The sequence below is a fragment of the Juglans regia genome, chromosome 1, assembly GCF_001411555.2.
Source record: "Juglans regia cultivar Chandler chromosome 1, Walnut 2.0, whole genome shotgun sequence".
In the NCBI taxonomy this organism is placed as follows: domain Eukaryota; kingdom Viridiplantae; phylum Streptophyta; class Magnoliopsida; order Fagales; family Juglandaceae; genus Juglans; species Juglans regia.
In genome coordinates this window covers 4,295,313-4,308,580 of record NC_049901.1, presented here as the reverse complement: position 1 = coordinate 4,308,580, position 13,268 = coordinate 4,295,313, and the positions used below count along the sequence as shown (strand labels likewise).

Here is a 13,268-nt window from a genome sequence, read left to right as displayed (position 1 = left end):
CTCGCTATCTCAAATTATTCGTCAGAATCTAAATCAATAAGTGTCATTTTGTAAAAAAAAACGAACGATACATTGGAAGAAAATGAAATAAAATGATTTCACAGATAAGCTTGAGTTGAAGTGAATAAAATTGTTGAGGAAATGTTATATTTTATAATGGAAGAATATATTCGTTGGAGAAATATAGCCGTTAACAAATTATATCCATTAGAATAATATCATCATTAGAAAATTAATATGTATTTTTTTAATAACGAATAAATATTCCAATTACTATTAGAATTAAAATAAATAAAAATGTCAAAATCAATATTTTAATATAATAGTTATAGATTTAGAGAGTTTATTAATTGGTATTGTTGAAAAATGGTTAGCTAAATTAGAAAATGTAAATTTTCTAGTCAAAACTTGGCTAAAGAATGGCTAGGCCACTACTAATGCTCTAAAAATCTTTTTGGCAAGTTGAGTCAGAGGAATTTCATAGTTAGGGTCCTTGGTCATGGCGAACAAACTCTCCAAGTACCATCCAAAGTACTTGATTTTCCAACAAGATCAATTTATGGTATAAAAATATGATCATTTGCTCCAATAACCTCATTCGAACCATATTTTGGGAACAACTCGATAATAAACCAACCATCAAATTGCCAAGATCTTAACAAATTCTTCCCAATTGTAATGAATTGATTTGGCATAACATTCACGAGCTTCTTTCTCCATGTCCCTATTAGAATTTATGATGTCTGTCAGCACTATCTCTGAAAAGGTGATCAGGAGATGAGGCATTGCAGATTGATTTTCTCTGTGGCTTTCAAGCTTGGACGATCAGGCGGAGATGCCCAATAGAAAATCCATCGGATTTATAATGCCTCTTCTTTAGGCCTAGAGAGTATGACAAGTTTCAAAGATGCAGCATTTAGGAGACTAAGAACACATCATTGCACATCTCTGCATCTTTTATCGAAGATGCCAAGTGTTTGATATCAATTGTAAATTTGTGGCCCTATCTTCATTGTCCACGTCCAGATTCTAAATCAATTTCTTGTTCCTTTTTAGCCTCCTAAAATTGTTTCTTCACATCAAGAGAGAAAAACAGGAAAACAAAATGAGACCAAGAAGACAGTTGTGAAAAGATTTTGTTGCCATGTAATGACGTGCGTAAGACTGGTTAAACATATTTGAGTAGCGATATCCCTTTGCACTACACTTTACACAATAATCCTAATAGAACATAGGCTCAACTCGTCTCCCTCAACCCCTCTCATCCGCACATTCAACGAGTGTCGGGGTGCTTTCGGTCTCTTGTTCCGGCCACATCGTCCAAACCCACAAATTGTGAGTTTCGAAAATTGCCAGTCACCACCACAGGCTAATAGTGATTTATAGAAGAGAGATGATAACAGAGAGACTTATCTACATGCCAATGTGGATGGTGGTGGCCGGATTTGGGTTTAAAATTTTGGGAGAGATGAGATGAGAACCACGAGGTATTGCGGGAAATTCTAATCTCGCGTTTTACAATTTTACTCTATGCCTTGTGTTAAACAAAAAATAAAAATAAATACCACTTAGGACAACTGAGTAGGTTATGTTTGGATGTCAAGATTATCTCAATCCATTTTAAACTAATCATCAATGAAACGTACTACTTTTCAACTTCTTATAAAATATTTAAACTCATATCATCCTATTTATATTCATACGTATATTTCAACTTATTTATACTCAAACACATTTCAATAAGATCTATAAAATATTATTATTTACAAATGAACTCATATTATCTTAAATCATCTCATCACCGAACCTAGCCTAAACAATAAACAGTAAACTGCCATGGGTATCTCATTTTTCAACATGGAAAACTTGTGAAGCCCCTCAAACTTAACGGTCATGCATTTTAAATTATTTTTTTTAATTTTTTACTTAATAGTTAAAGAAGTAGTTATTAGTGAAATTATATATTTTTATGTTTTTTAATGATCAAGAATGTTAAAAAAACATTTGAAAGAAAATTAAAAAAAAAAAAGAATAACAAATTTATAACTAACTATACATCCAAATAAAGGCTGAACCGCCCGCTAGCACCATCTTTCCACATATTTTGTCGTCGGTTTTGCGTCAGAGTTCAAAGATTTGGTTTCTGAGCTCCAGTCTTACCGGACAATCGGGGTTTATCCTTATTCCTAGCAACCGCGTGCACGTACCGTTTTGGGTCCACTTGAAGTTGACGATACTATTGTTGGGAAATGGAACGTTGGGCATTGATTGGACTACCTCTTTTGGCCGGAATCCTGAGAAATTTCTACCTGTATTTCCGAACACCGTGACATCTCAATTCAACATATCTGTACTTTTTTAATTTTCACCTTCAATTAGGATCTTATCGACAAAAAATTGATCATACCATACAATCTTCACATATAAATACTAACTATACATGGAAATTGAAAATTATAATTAATTTAGAATTTAATAGTTTTTTAATATAAGATGAGAAAAATGATAATATGTGGATCAAAATGCCGTCCTCCCTATTATAATTTATATTTTGAATTTGGATTAAATAAGGAAGTTTCGGATAAGAAAAATGTATTTGTTATAAGGAAATTTATTATAAAAATAAATTTGCAGATTAAAGTGGTTTGCGATAGTACTTTAAATTATTATAAGATAGATCTATATTAATTTATAAATTTTTTTTTATGAAATAATATTTATCGAATAAAAATGTAATTAATTAATTATACTGTGGAATCTAAGACAGTGGCATGATGGCATCACCGTAGTTTGGATGCCATACAGATGGCAAATTCCCAACCGGCCATCCTCTCCTCTCTCTCTCTCTAAACCCTCACTTCTGGTCGACATAAAAACCCCTCCTTTGCTCTCTTTGCAAAACCCTTTCACGCCGCAATCATGTCAGGCCTTAGCCGACTGCGACATTTCTCTCCGCGGCTGCTAACTCTCCGGAAACTTGCTAGCCGATCATATGGATCGGCTGCGGCCCAGCTCCATTACGACTCTGACTTTGACGACGAGAAGGAGGAGGAGCTGCAGCAACACGGTGTGGTGGGGACGGAGGGGTCGGTCCCGGGGAGAGGTGTCCAGTGGGTTTTGATAGGCCACCGAGGAGGCCAGAGACACGTTTATGCCGAGAGGCTCTCGAAGCTTCTAGAAGTCCCTCACATTTCCATGGGCACCCTCGTTCGCCAGGAGCTCCATCCTCGCTCTTCTCTCTACAAGCAGGTCCCCTCTCCTCTTCTTTTCCTTTCTCTTAAATTGTATACCTTTCTTTTTGGGTTTGTCTGCGCTTTTTGGTTTGTGATGTTATGTTTTGGCTGGGATATGAATATTGAGACCGTGATTGAAGCATTTGTTTTATGGGAAATGAATGAAGGCATTTTTCTCGGGGTTGTTATTTAAACTTTGAAGTATGTTTATGGGTCCTCGTTTATTTAGTTTTCTGAGCCAAGCATATGCATGACGAACGGGTTAGAAGCTTCTTCTTTGAATGAGTTTATGCATGATCAACAGGCGGGGGCTATTGTAGTATTGTTTGTAATGGCTAAATGTCCATGTTGTTCTACTTTCTACGGTAAACTCTAATTAGGTTATTATCATGTATATTCCCTGTGTACGCTTTCCCTATTTCTATGAATAAAACAAAGCCCACTTCTATGAATACAACTTATTACCTATAAAAAAATACCTCGAGTACTGAATTATATATGAGTGTATCAACTCAATCAAGATGACAAATTTGATATATTTTTAGATTTTTTTTTTTTTGGCGTTTTCCTGTATTCCTTACGAGACTTTCTTCAGTTTATTTCATGAACCGTTACCTATAATTTAATGGGAATGATAATTATATGTTTTATTCTTTATTTTCCCGAGTTCAGATTGCAAATGCAGTTAATGAAGGGAAGCTTGTTCCGGAGGAGATCATTTTCACCCTGTTGTCAAAGAGGCTGGAAGAAGGATACTACAGGGGCGAAACTGGGTTCATTTTAGATGGGATTCCTCGAACAAGAATGCAAGCTGTAAGTTCAATTCTGAAACACTGTTTGTGGTTTACACTTTACACTGATCCAAGGCCTTGTTTACATGTGAACCTTGTGTATTTTTATAGTATTCCCTGTGATTAGTACTTCCTGACTTTAGAATTCTTGATTGCTTATGTGTTCTTTGATTGTTTTATAGGAGATTCTTGACCAAGTCACTGATATTGATTTAGTCGTGAACTTCAAATGCACAGAAGAGCACATGGTGAATCTGGGAGATGGAAAGTTTTCTCCTTGTTGCGGATATCATAGCATGAGCAATGCTGGGTGTGATTTTAATCTGCAGACTCGGGAAAAGCATCTAAAACCCTTTTCTTCTGATAGTGGAGACCTGTGGAAGGAAAAGTTCCATATCTACTCAGAGCAGGTACCACTCAACTCCATGATTTTAACTAGGTTCTGTTTACGAGTCTCTGCATTCATGTCTAGAAAGAAAGTGGAAGATGGTAATAGCTGATATAGATTTTTTTACCCATTCAGAGCAAACCGTTGGAAGAATACTATAGGAAACAGAAGAAACTCCTTGATTTTCATGTGGCAGGCGCACCTGGAGAGACCTGGCAGGGGCTGTTGACTGCATTACACCTCCAGCATATGAATGCTGTTAGCTCTTCAAAGAAGCTAACTGCATGATTTGTTTTCGTCAGGTCTTTTGCCTGTCCGATTATTTTCATTTTAGCATATTAGTAAATATATCTGTGAGAACCACAGTGAGCGAGTATTGAAAGCCTTTGGATCCAAATAATTGGATTGAGGTTTGAATTTTTGGCGTTTTTCTTATTTTACTAAGTGCCATGCACTGTTTGTACGTGTGATGTAGTTCAGATGAGAGGCGAAAAGCAGAGAAGAATGCTTGCGTGTATGACCATCATTATAAGTGAAAATGTTTTGTTTTATTTCCAATATTTTAGCATTTTGCTTTTTAATGCCTTCTTTAGGCTATCATCTTAACATATCATTATCCCTTGTATGAGTTTGGTTCGTTGGTGCCCTGCTCTTTCCCTATCTTTGCATCTCATTGCAGTAGTAGACGATCAACTTCAGTTTCGTCGGTCTGTTTGTGTCCATATAGACTTACATGTGTTTGTGTCTATACGTTCGATGGCAGTAGTTCTTGATGATCTAATCTGAAATGTACAATTTTTATGCTAATTACCACTGATAAAATACTTAAAAGGTAGCGATGGTATTAAAATTGTAGGAAAAGGATGATATGTTCCATGAGTTTACCTTTTACCGTTTATATATATGTTTTTTTTTTTTTCTTAATAGTTAAGAAAGTAATTTTTAGTATATTTGAGTATTTTTTTATTATTTAAAAATGTTTTAAAAATGTAAAAAATAAAATAAAATGTATAATTTGTACTAGTGGCACCTCCAGCGGTCAAAGCTGGGCGCACCCAAAATTACAAGGCTCTGATTTCTGTTGAACGCTGGTTGAGGATTGCCATTCCTTCCTGAGCCAGAGTACTTGATACTTGGGCAAAATGCCTCGACTGCTAGAATGCTAGAACTCAATTCTATTCATCCTAAATGAGAGCTCCAGGAAATAATAATAATAAGCAATGATCATAATCATAATTTCTTCTATACATAAACGAGAACCAAAATTCCACGTTGGTCGCGAACTTCATTAATTGACGATTAAAAAATGAATTAATATTGGTGTAATGAGTCCTGACGCATCGCTTTTTTCAAATGGCATATGCTTTAATGACGTGTTTTATGACTGAATTTGAGGACGATTAAAACTTGAGCCTTTTAAAATCCAAATATCATGTTTGTGTTGTATATTAAGATTTGGATTTAAATCTTACACCAAATCCAAACCAGATTGAGCAATGCTACTAAAAAAATGAGTTTTCCACTTTTTTTTTTTACGTAAGATCCACCTTTTTGATAAAAGATATGTACGAAACTTAAACATTTGAGACATATATATCATTAGTAAGTGAAAGCCTGAAAGGAAGTGAAGCCTCGTTCAAAAGCAATTTCCTTCTAGGAAAAATCAAACGCTAAAATAATAAAATCAACGACATAATGATGTGTTGACCGGAACCAGTCCCTTATTATTTTCACCCGCTGACAGGGTTGGTTCACCCCGAGAGTTCAAAGGTTTTGGAGTTTTTCTACTACAATTACCTTTTTTGTACAGAAACATCAAGTACGATGGTGAAACCAAAACCAGAGAACAAATTCAGAACTCCAAATACAAAGAGAAAAAAAAAAGGGAGATACATTTGATATATACCTGTGATATACATACTGCGCTAGTCGCTATTCATCCACACACTGCGAAGCAGTTCGTATCTTACAGCATCTTGATTGCCATTTCCCTTTGATACCCAGCTGGGCTTTGTTGGGACTGCTGATGAAAGGGAGCCATCAATGAATATAGAACTCAAGGGTGAATTCAACTCGTCAAGCTCATCATCACTCGTGTACGATTTCCTGAGCACCGAGGACCCACTTCTTCTCAGGTGAGTTTGGCTTCCAATCTCTCCAATAATATTTGCGACTGAAGCTGCCGGAGGTGGTGAATAAACTATAGGAGCCGCTGCACATGGGAAGTTCATCAGAGACTCCTCCCCTGGCTCGAAATGATCCTACATAAAGCAAGTGCAAGAAAATAGGCTATCAGGCTAATCCTTTTATGCAATAGTAAAGCGAGAACGAAGGGTAATAGATATCATGGTAGAGATTTTGGTCCGGACTCTGCCAGACCTATTCCAAAGGCAAAACTAGAAAGCATGTACTAATCATCATCAGTGTCAGAAATATATTTCTTTTTATTATCGGCTACACGCCTGGCTATTCTACTCAAGTAGTTCAAGATGGATAGCTGTGTTATAAAATAAGAATGTAAATTCAGTTGTGTAACCTCTGAGTCCAGTGCTTCAAGTACAACGCCTGGAATTGGGTCCGGACAAAACTCATCTGGAACAAAATTGTCGACAACCCTCTTGATCAATGGTGCACCAAATGAAGGGCATACCTTCAAAAATGGAAGTAAAGTACCATAAGTAACTACTAGGAATATCGATCACGCATCCAGAGATAAAATGAGATGGTTCAAGTCCCAGGGCTGAACCTCTTTCCTGACGGATTTACTCAAAAGCATGTCCTTTGGAAGCATCATGAGATCACTTAATGCATTAAGCAGATGAAAAGACTTGAATGATGCATATTCTCTCTCATCGGTGTCATCATCATCCATACCAAATAAGTCAGTCAGCCATCTAGACCAATTTCCAATCTGATATCCACAAACACAAATAAAGAAAGTTGTCAATTAGGACAACCAAATCTATATTTGCTTAAAACCATGCATTAGAAACTTCACGTTGCACTACAATTGAACAAGCTTTTGGGGTACATTCTATGAAATTTGACATTATTGAGGAAAATATGGTTAGAATCGGATTTGATGGATCCATATATTTGTTAGCACAACTCTGCACAACACAATATCTTCAAAGAGAAAAAATGAAAAGCGATCCTAGAATTCCAGGAACCAGTAGTCAGTTGATACAATTGAGAGGATCAAGAACATCTACCATTATGACTAATGATGTGATTTAATTTAGCCTCAAGAAAGTAACGATTGGCGTGTTTACCGCATTTTTCAGCTGTGCACCAGCCCCAAAACTTGATTTCCCAGCAAAAATAGGTAGAACCTTTGAATCACTGATAGGGTCCGATACAGGATCTGTTGGGATCTCATCAGCGGATTCACGAAGGATAGCATTGAACATTGCCACATCCAGTCTGGCCACGCATTGCTCCATTATCTAGACACGTGAAGATGCGTTTTTAATGTCAGATTTTTCAAGAGCCAAAAAGGGGTAAATCTTCTAAAGAAACATGAGGAGAAGTACATAGTGATAGATCAATGTGTTGACGTTTTACTTATTTCTCTGTGGTATATATTTACTAAAGGATATCACATAACTTGCACCAAATTCTCCATTAATGTGCAGCAGTATAGCCTGCTGTGCTCGAGAGGGGTAGGAAATGCATTTAAAAATAGTATATGATACTTCACAACTTGACATGGAAGTTGAATTTAGGCTATTTAGCTACAATAATTGGGTTTTTTCACATTCATTAGGAATCTTAAACATGGATAACTTCACAACAAACTTGAATTACAATATATCCCAGATTATTTAAATTGTCCAGATTTGCGTTTGCGATCAATTGCTTAAACTATATGTTCCTTAAAGTTTGGGAACAGATGATGAACAGAATCTCAATCTTAAAGCTTTTGTAGTCAAAGTATGCTCAAGTCAATTTCAGTACACTGAGAGCAACTTTTCTGCCAAACAAGATCATGAATCCAAATGTTATCCGTACTATTCTCATAAATAAAGTTGATCTTAAAATGGATAGCTCAAGTGTAAAGTTTTACCAATCTAGCCAGCAGAGGCAAGCAGCCACACTCATGCCCTCCAGCTCGGACAGGACAAAGTCTTTCACAGGCATCCCTGAAAGCCTTCTTCCAAAGGTCTATTGCAAAGTTCCCTTGCTCTTGCTCACCTGAACTAGATAACCTTTCATAGGTTTTCCTTGAGCTGGAACCCAAACATTCGTTAATTGTTGTTGCAGCAGCAGACTGCATATGTGGAGTCAAAGTCTGGAAAGGAACGAAGAAACTATTATTTCTGGTCAGATAACTAGAAAAGTTGATGTTCTATACCCCGTGGTATTTCCTACAATACACTTCAAAGGGAATCCAAACACCAAATACAAAAGGGAGAACAAGAATTGGGAATTTACCTGCCACCAGATAGACTCAACAATTCGGGAGAAGATCCAACTTTCTATTTTTTCTAATGCAGATGTAAACGTACGTGGGTCCTCCCAGTTGCCAAAACTTCCATAAAAAGATTTTGCATTTTCTTTTATGCCAGGAGAAGACACTTTCCATTTTAATAGGGATGATACCTTGTTATCCACCTTTACCCCACCATTCCTTTCAATACCAGATTCAGCAGGCAGTGGTAGCTCCCGGTCCCCAATGGCTTTGCTTATAATTGTTCTCAAGACAATCGAGTTGGACAACCAAAATGTCAATCTGTAATCAGAAATGGGAAAAACAAATGAGATACTATAATGATCACATATAAAGTTACTTCAGCGACAGCCCATAATAATTCAAATTTAATTCAAGTCTCTCATGCAAATATCTGGTTCTTCTACTTTGGTCATCTTTTGTTTGTCAGTAGTATATTATTATCGCATCTGTGGTAGATTCTCTAATCCAACATCAATCAATTTGGGTCTCTTGGGTAAGACCATATATGGTAGGTTCACGCTCCCCAAGGCTATGTTGTATCAAGATGAGGAATAGTATTCTTCACCATGTAGGCAGTTCTGATATCTTCAATCAAATAACCATAAAATAAAAAATAAAAAAATAAAAAATAAAAATAAAAGAAAAAACCAGAAGTGTGGTTTACATATACCTTGGAACGTCATTTCCACATGCTTTTGCCACCAAAACTAGTCCTGAAACAGCACTTCTAGCAGCAGATGCTTTCCTTGATAGAGAACTTTGTCTACAAGCATGAAGATACAGCCTTGAAAGGCGCCGAGCAGGAGCATGGACCTTACTCATGGAACTTCCATGCTCAGCAACTACTGAATAAAGAGAAGCCTCCACAGCAGCGGCTTCTCTCAACTCACCCTCAAGCATCTTTATTCTGTGTTCCAATTGCTGGATTTTGCTATCTAAAAGAGCACTTTTTGTATCCTTTGGATAAACTTTAGCATCTTTCCTTTCATTGCTTCTGAGGCTTCGTCCAATGTACTGTGTATCTCCCAGGACACCAGCTTCTGTTACTTCTGTGTGCTGATTACTACTTACTGATCCATTGGTCCTACCTAAGTCTGTTGATGACCTAACAGACTTTACATTTTTTAATCTCTCATTTTTAAGGATATTACTCTTCATTCCAAGACTTCCACTGCTTAAAGAAAATGCATCACCTTCCAAAGAGGCTTGCCCTCTGGTAGCACTTCCGGTGACTGATGGTTCATCTTCTGTAAAAACTGTTTTCTCATCCAAGTTTTCTATTTCAACTCCATTTTCTTGGGGTTCCTTTCCATCTTTGTCCTCCGTAGAACCATCAAAGTAATCATCTGTGGTTTCAGCCTCCTCCAAGTGATCGCTACCAATTTCCCAACCCTTCCCATCATTGTTTCCATTAACTTGAGAATCACTATACTTGGAGGAGTCCAGTTTCTCAACCATCTGGGAATTTTTGTCTGGGGATGCTACAAAACTGTTAGGTACATTTTCCTTGATGTTCCGCTCGCCATCACCTGAAACTACACTTGTGGTATTACTAATCTTTTCGTGAACTTCCAGAGCTAAATGTCCATTGTCATTACTTTGAATGCTGGCATCAGAATCTTCCTCCATATTTTCATACACCAAGGATGATGATGAAGAGTGAAAACCATTGGAAGCAACATGTTGTTGGATTGATGTTGAAATAGAGTTAGGAAAGTTCGGTACAGAAGCAGGACCATTTACTGGACTCCCCAGATCAGAGGATAAGTCTGTTGATGATGAGCGAGATGAACTCCCCTTCGGATTTTCTTGTGATCCAATACATGATGTCATATTAGATTTTTCAAGCTTCAGGTTTGCAGCTAAGGCATGCTCCTTGTGGCCCCCTCCAGTGCCATGCCTCACCATGTCTGGTCCATTCTGGTATTCAATTCCAATTAGTATATTACATGGTACATTGTGAGTATTTTTTTCACCAAAAAAGGAAACATATACAGATATTAATACATGCATGCATTTACATATATATATTTTCACCTATAATGCTGACCATAGTATGAGGCACTCGACCAACAGCATGGTGATCTACTGGCAGATGTGTAAAAAGTGTTAAATTTTGAAACAAAAAAAAGCTTCCACACGCAATATGTGTTCATGTTAGTCCCGCCAATATAATCAATGTGCCAAAGGCAGACAAATTCCTGAAAGCGATACCATTTATCTAAACTTATTTCATAATCCATTAACAATTTGTTCACAGCCAGTCAAAATATACATAACAAACCCCCCAAAAAAAAAAAACCCTATCCATATATATTGCAGATTATTAATACTAACTGGATAAAGGCTGCTTTAGCAATAGAAGATGTAGATATGTGCATGTTTATTCACCCATAGTACTATGTAGAATCAAAATTGGTGAGTCGCAATCATAAGGGAGACAGACAGACAGAGAGACAGAGACAGAGAAAGGGTACCTCTTGAGGAGGTAAGCCCCCAATAGAGTCAAAAGCAGTAGAAGCAATTGTTTGAGATGAGTGTGATGAAACATCATCATCGGTGAAAGATGCACTCTCTGCTTCCTCAGCATACTCTTCATTCATCAAGGCAGAAACAGATCCGCCACCATTATCATTCTGCGACACGCCTCTTGACTGATTGTCCCTCAACGAAGAATTAGTGCGACCCTTACGAAGAGGCTGGATTTTGATATATAAAATTGGCTGATCTGTGTTCCCATAGCTCCTCTTGCAGTTCATTGGAGCACTAATGCTTAAGGCATCTTGCACAACACCATAATCTGCCAAGTCAATGATGACAGTCGCCAACGACTGGCCCTTCACAGTCTTGTCCCTCCTTGCCTCATACAAGTTAAACTCCAAGCAATTCTTTTGAAATGCATCGGCGTCACCACCTTTGACAGACATGTCCCTCAACAAGGTCACAGGTAGCCTAAAAGACTCATTGAATTCAATCTTTCCCTCAACAACAACTGAGCCAAGTGATGGTACAACAATGTTGGTAGACCCAGAATTTCGATCACCATTTTCCCATTGAATCAGAACGGAACGGAGGGATCTAAGTGACTGTGATGGGGGCCAAGGCTTGATCTCCTCTACATGGATTAAATAATTTATTTGGACCGAGGCGCTTCGCCTGTTCTTTGCTTTCAAGCCTACAACCATAGTTTCAGTAACGGTGGACTAGTTCCACCCCAATGTGATTAGCTACGTAGAATCACAAGAACCTCAAAGCTCTAGAGTTCAGAATCGGGGGGGAGGGACACCAGAAATATGTTCCTGAGTAGAGAAAATTAGAACTGCAAACACTGCACTCTGCACATAAAGAGTAGAAAATCAATAAAAATAAGCTCTTTTCAAATCCCAATTGCTTAACGGAAAGAACACTCCTACTTCCTATTCATGCTATGCCACGAGGAGCTTCAAATTGAAGAAAATGAAAAAAAAAAAATCAATTAAAAATAAATATTTGCAAATTAGCCTGGAAATTTTTTTCTGAAAATGAAACAACTTTAAACTTTCAGCTTGGTAAACGAACACAAATCAGCAAAAGTTAGCTCAAAAATCACAAATTCTTAAGCACAAAGCTTAACAAATAACAGCATTAGCATCTGAGCAAAAGTAAAGGTAGCAGCAACAATCAACCGCTCAGAAAATTTCACCAACAGCTTAAAGAAAATCAGATCCAGATAGATATAAACAGAAAGTAATAAAAAACAATCAAATTTTAAGCTGAAAATAGTTCAGAACCAGCACACTGACTACAATGCAGGCATAGAAAAGTTACCGGTAAAGTTAATAGCCGAAAAATCGGAGAAATGTGGGAAAGACGGAAAACGACTCGTTTCGTACCAGGTGGTTTACCATGTTTGAGATATCTGAGAGTATAATAGCCTCAGGGAGGAGTTGTAGTGAAACTGAGAAGGAAAGGCAGAATCTCTCTTATTAAAAATAGAGAGAATTATTTTTAAGGTAAAAAAATAATAAAAGAATAATTATAAATAAATAGTGTGGAGCTAACTTTGCCACAGAAATTTTTAATGCGGACGTATAAAAACGGCGTCGTGTTCAGTGGACTTTTCATGTTTGATCGATGTCGTTCGGTGATGCTGATTGCTAGCTTGATAGGGATGCCTTGGCGGAAATGCCCTCACTTAAGCTAATTAGCTATAGAGAAATAACGTTAATAACGTGAGGATTTTAATTTACACGCGCGATTATAGAGTGTGCGGGACACTGTCCCGTAAGTGTCGGTCGAGAGTCGCGCCCTACCTAGCACACCTAAGGCCATGAGGAAACTACGTCAAGTCGTTGGTTAACTGAAAATCAACCGCTGAGTTTGGTGCTCTACCAAACTCAAAGGCGTTGTTTCCTTGTACATCC

General features: G+C 37.4%; 2 protein-coding genes across 3 annotated transcripts; one reads left to right on the top strand and one right to left on the bottom strand.

Annotated features, from left to right (window-relative positions):
* The first annotated feature begins 2,787 nt into the window (after positions 1 to 2,787).
* On the top strand, positions 2,788 to 4,972 carry LOC108992092 (probable adenylate kinase 7, mitochondrial). Its single transcript, XM_018966539.2, has 4 exons — positions 2,788 to 3,249; positions 3,906 to 4,046; positions 4,207 to 4,434; positions 4,548 to 4,972. Exons 1-4 carry the CDS (start codon positions 2,920 to 2,922, stop codon positions 4,698 to 4,700), a joined length of 852 nt encoding a protein of 283 aa, XP_018822084.1. The 5' UTR covers positions 2,788 to 2,919; the 3' UTR covers positions 4,701 to 4,972.
* Positions 4,973 to 6,068: 1,096 nt separating this feature from the next.
* Positions 6,069 to 12,818, bottom strand: LOC108992087. Of its 2 annotated transcripts, none has more exons than XM_018966535.2 (9): positions 12,738 to 12,818; positions 11,343 to 12,200; positions 9,536 to 10,785; positions 8,847 to 9,144; positions 8,479 to 8,703; positions 7,685 to 7,858; positions 7,159 to 7,323; positions 6,949 to 7,062; positions 6,069 to 6,673 (listed from the first exon to the last, which is right to left on the bottom strand). In XM_018966535.2, exons 2-9 carry the CDS (start codon positions 12,048 to 12,050, stop codon positions 6,338 to 6,340), a joined length of 3,270 nt encoding a protein of 1,089 aa, XP_018822080.2. In that variant the 5' UTR covers positions 12,051 to 12,200; positions 12,738 to 12,818; the 3' UTR covers positions 6,069 to 6,337. The 2 variants fall into 2 exon arrangements, with proteins under 2 accessions (XP_018822080.2, XP_018822079.2); XM_018966534.2 differs by having other exon boundaries at positions 12,673 to 12,817.
* Positions 12,819 to 13,268: the final 450 nt, after the last annotated feature.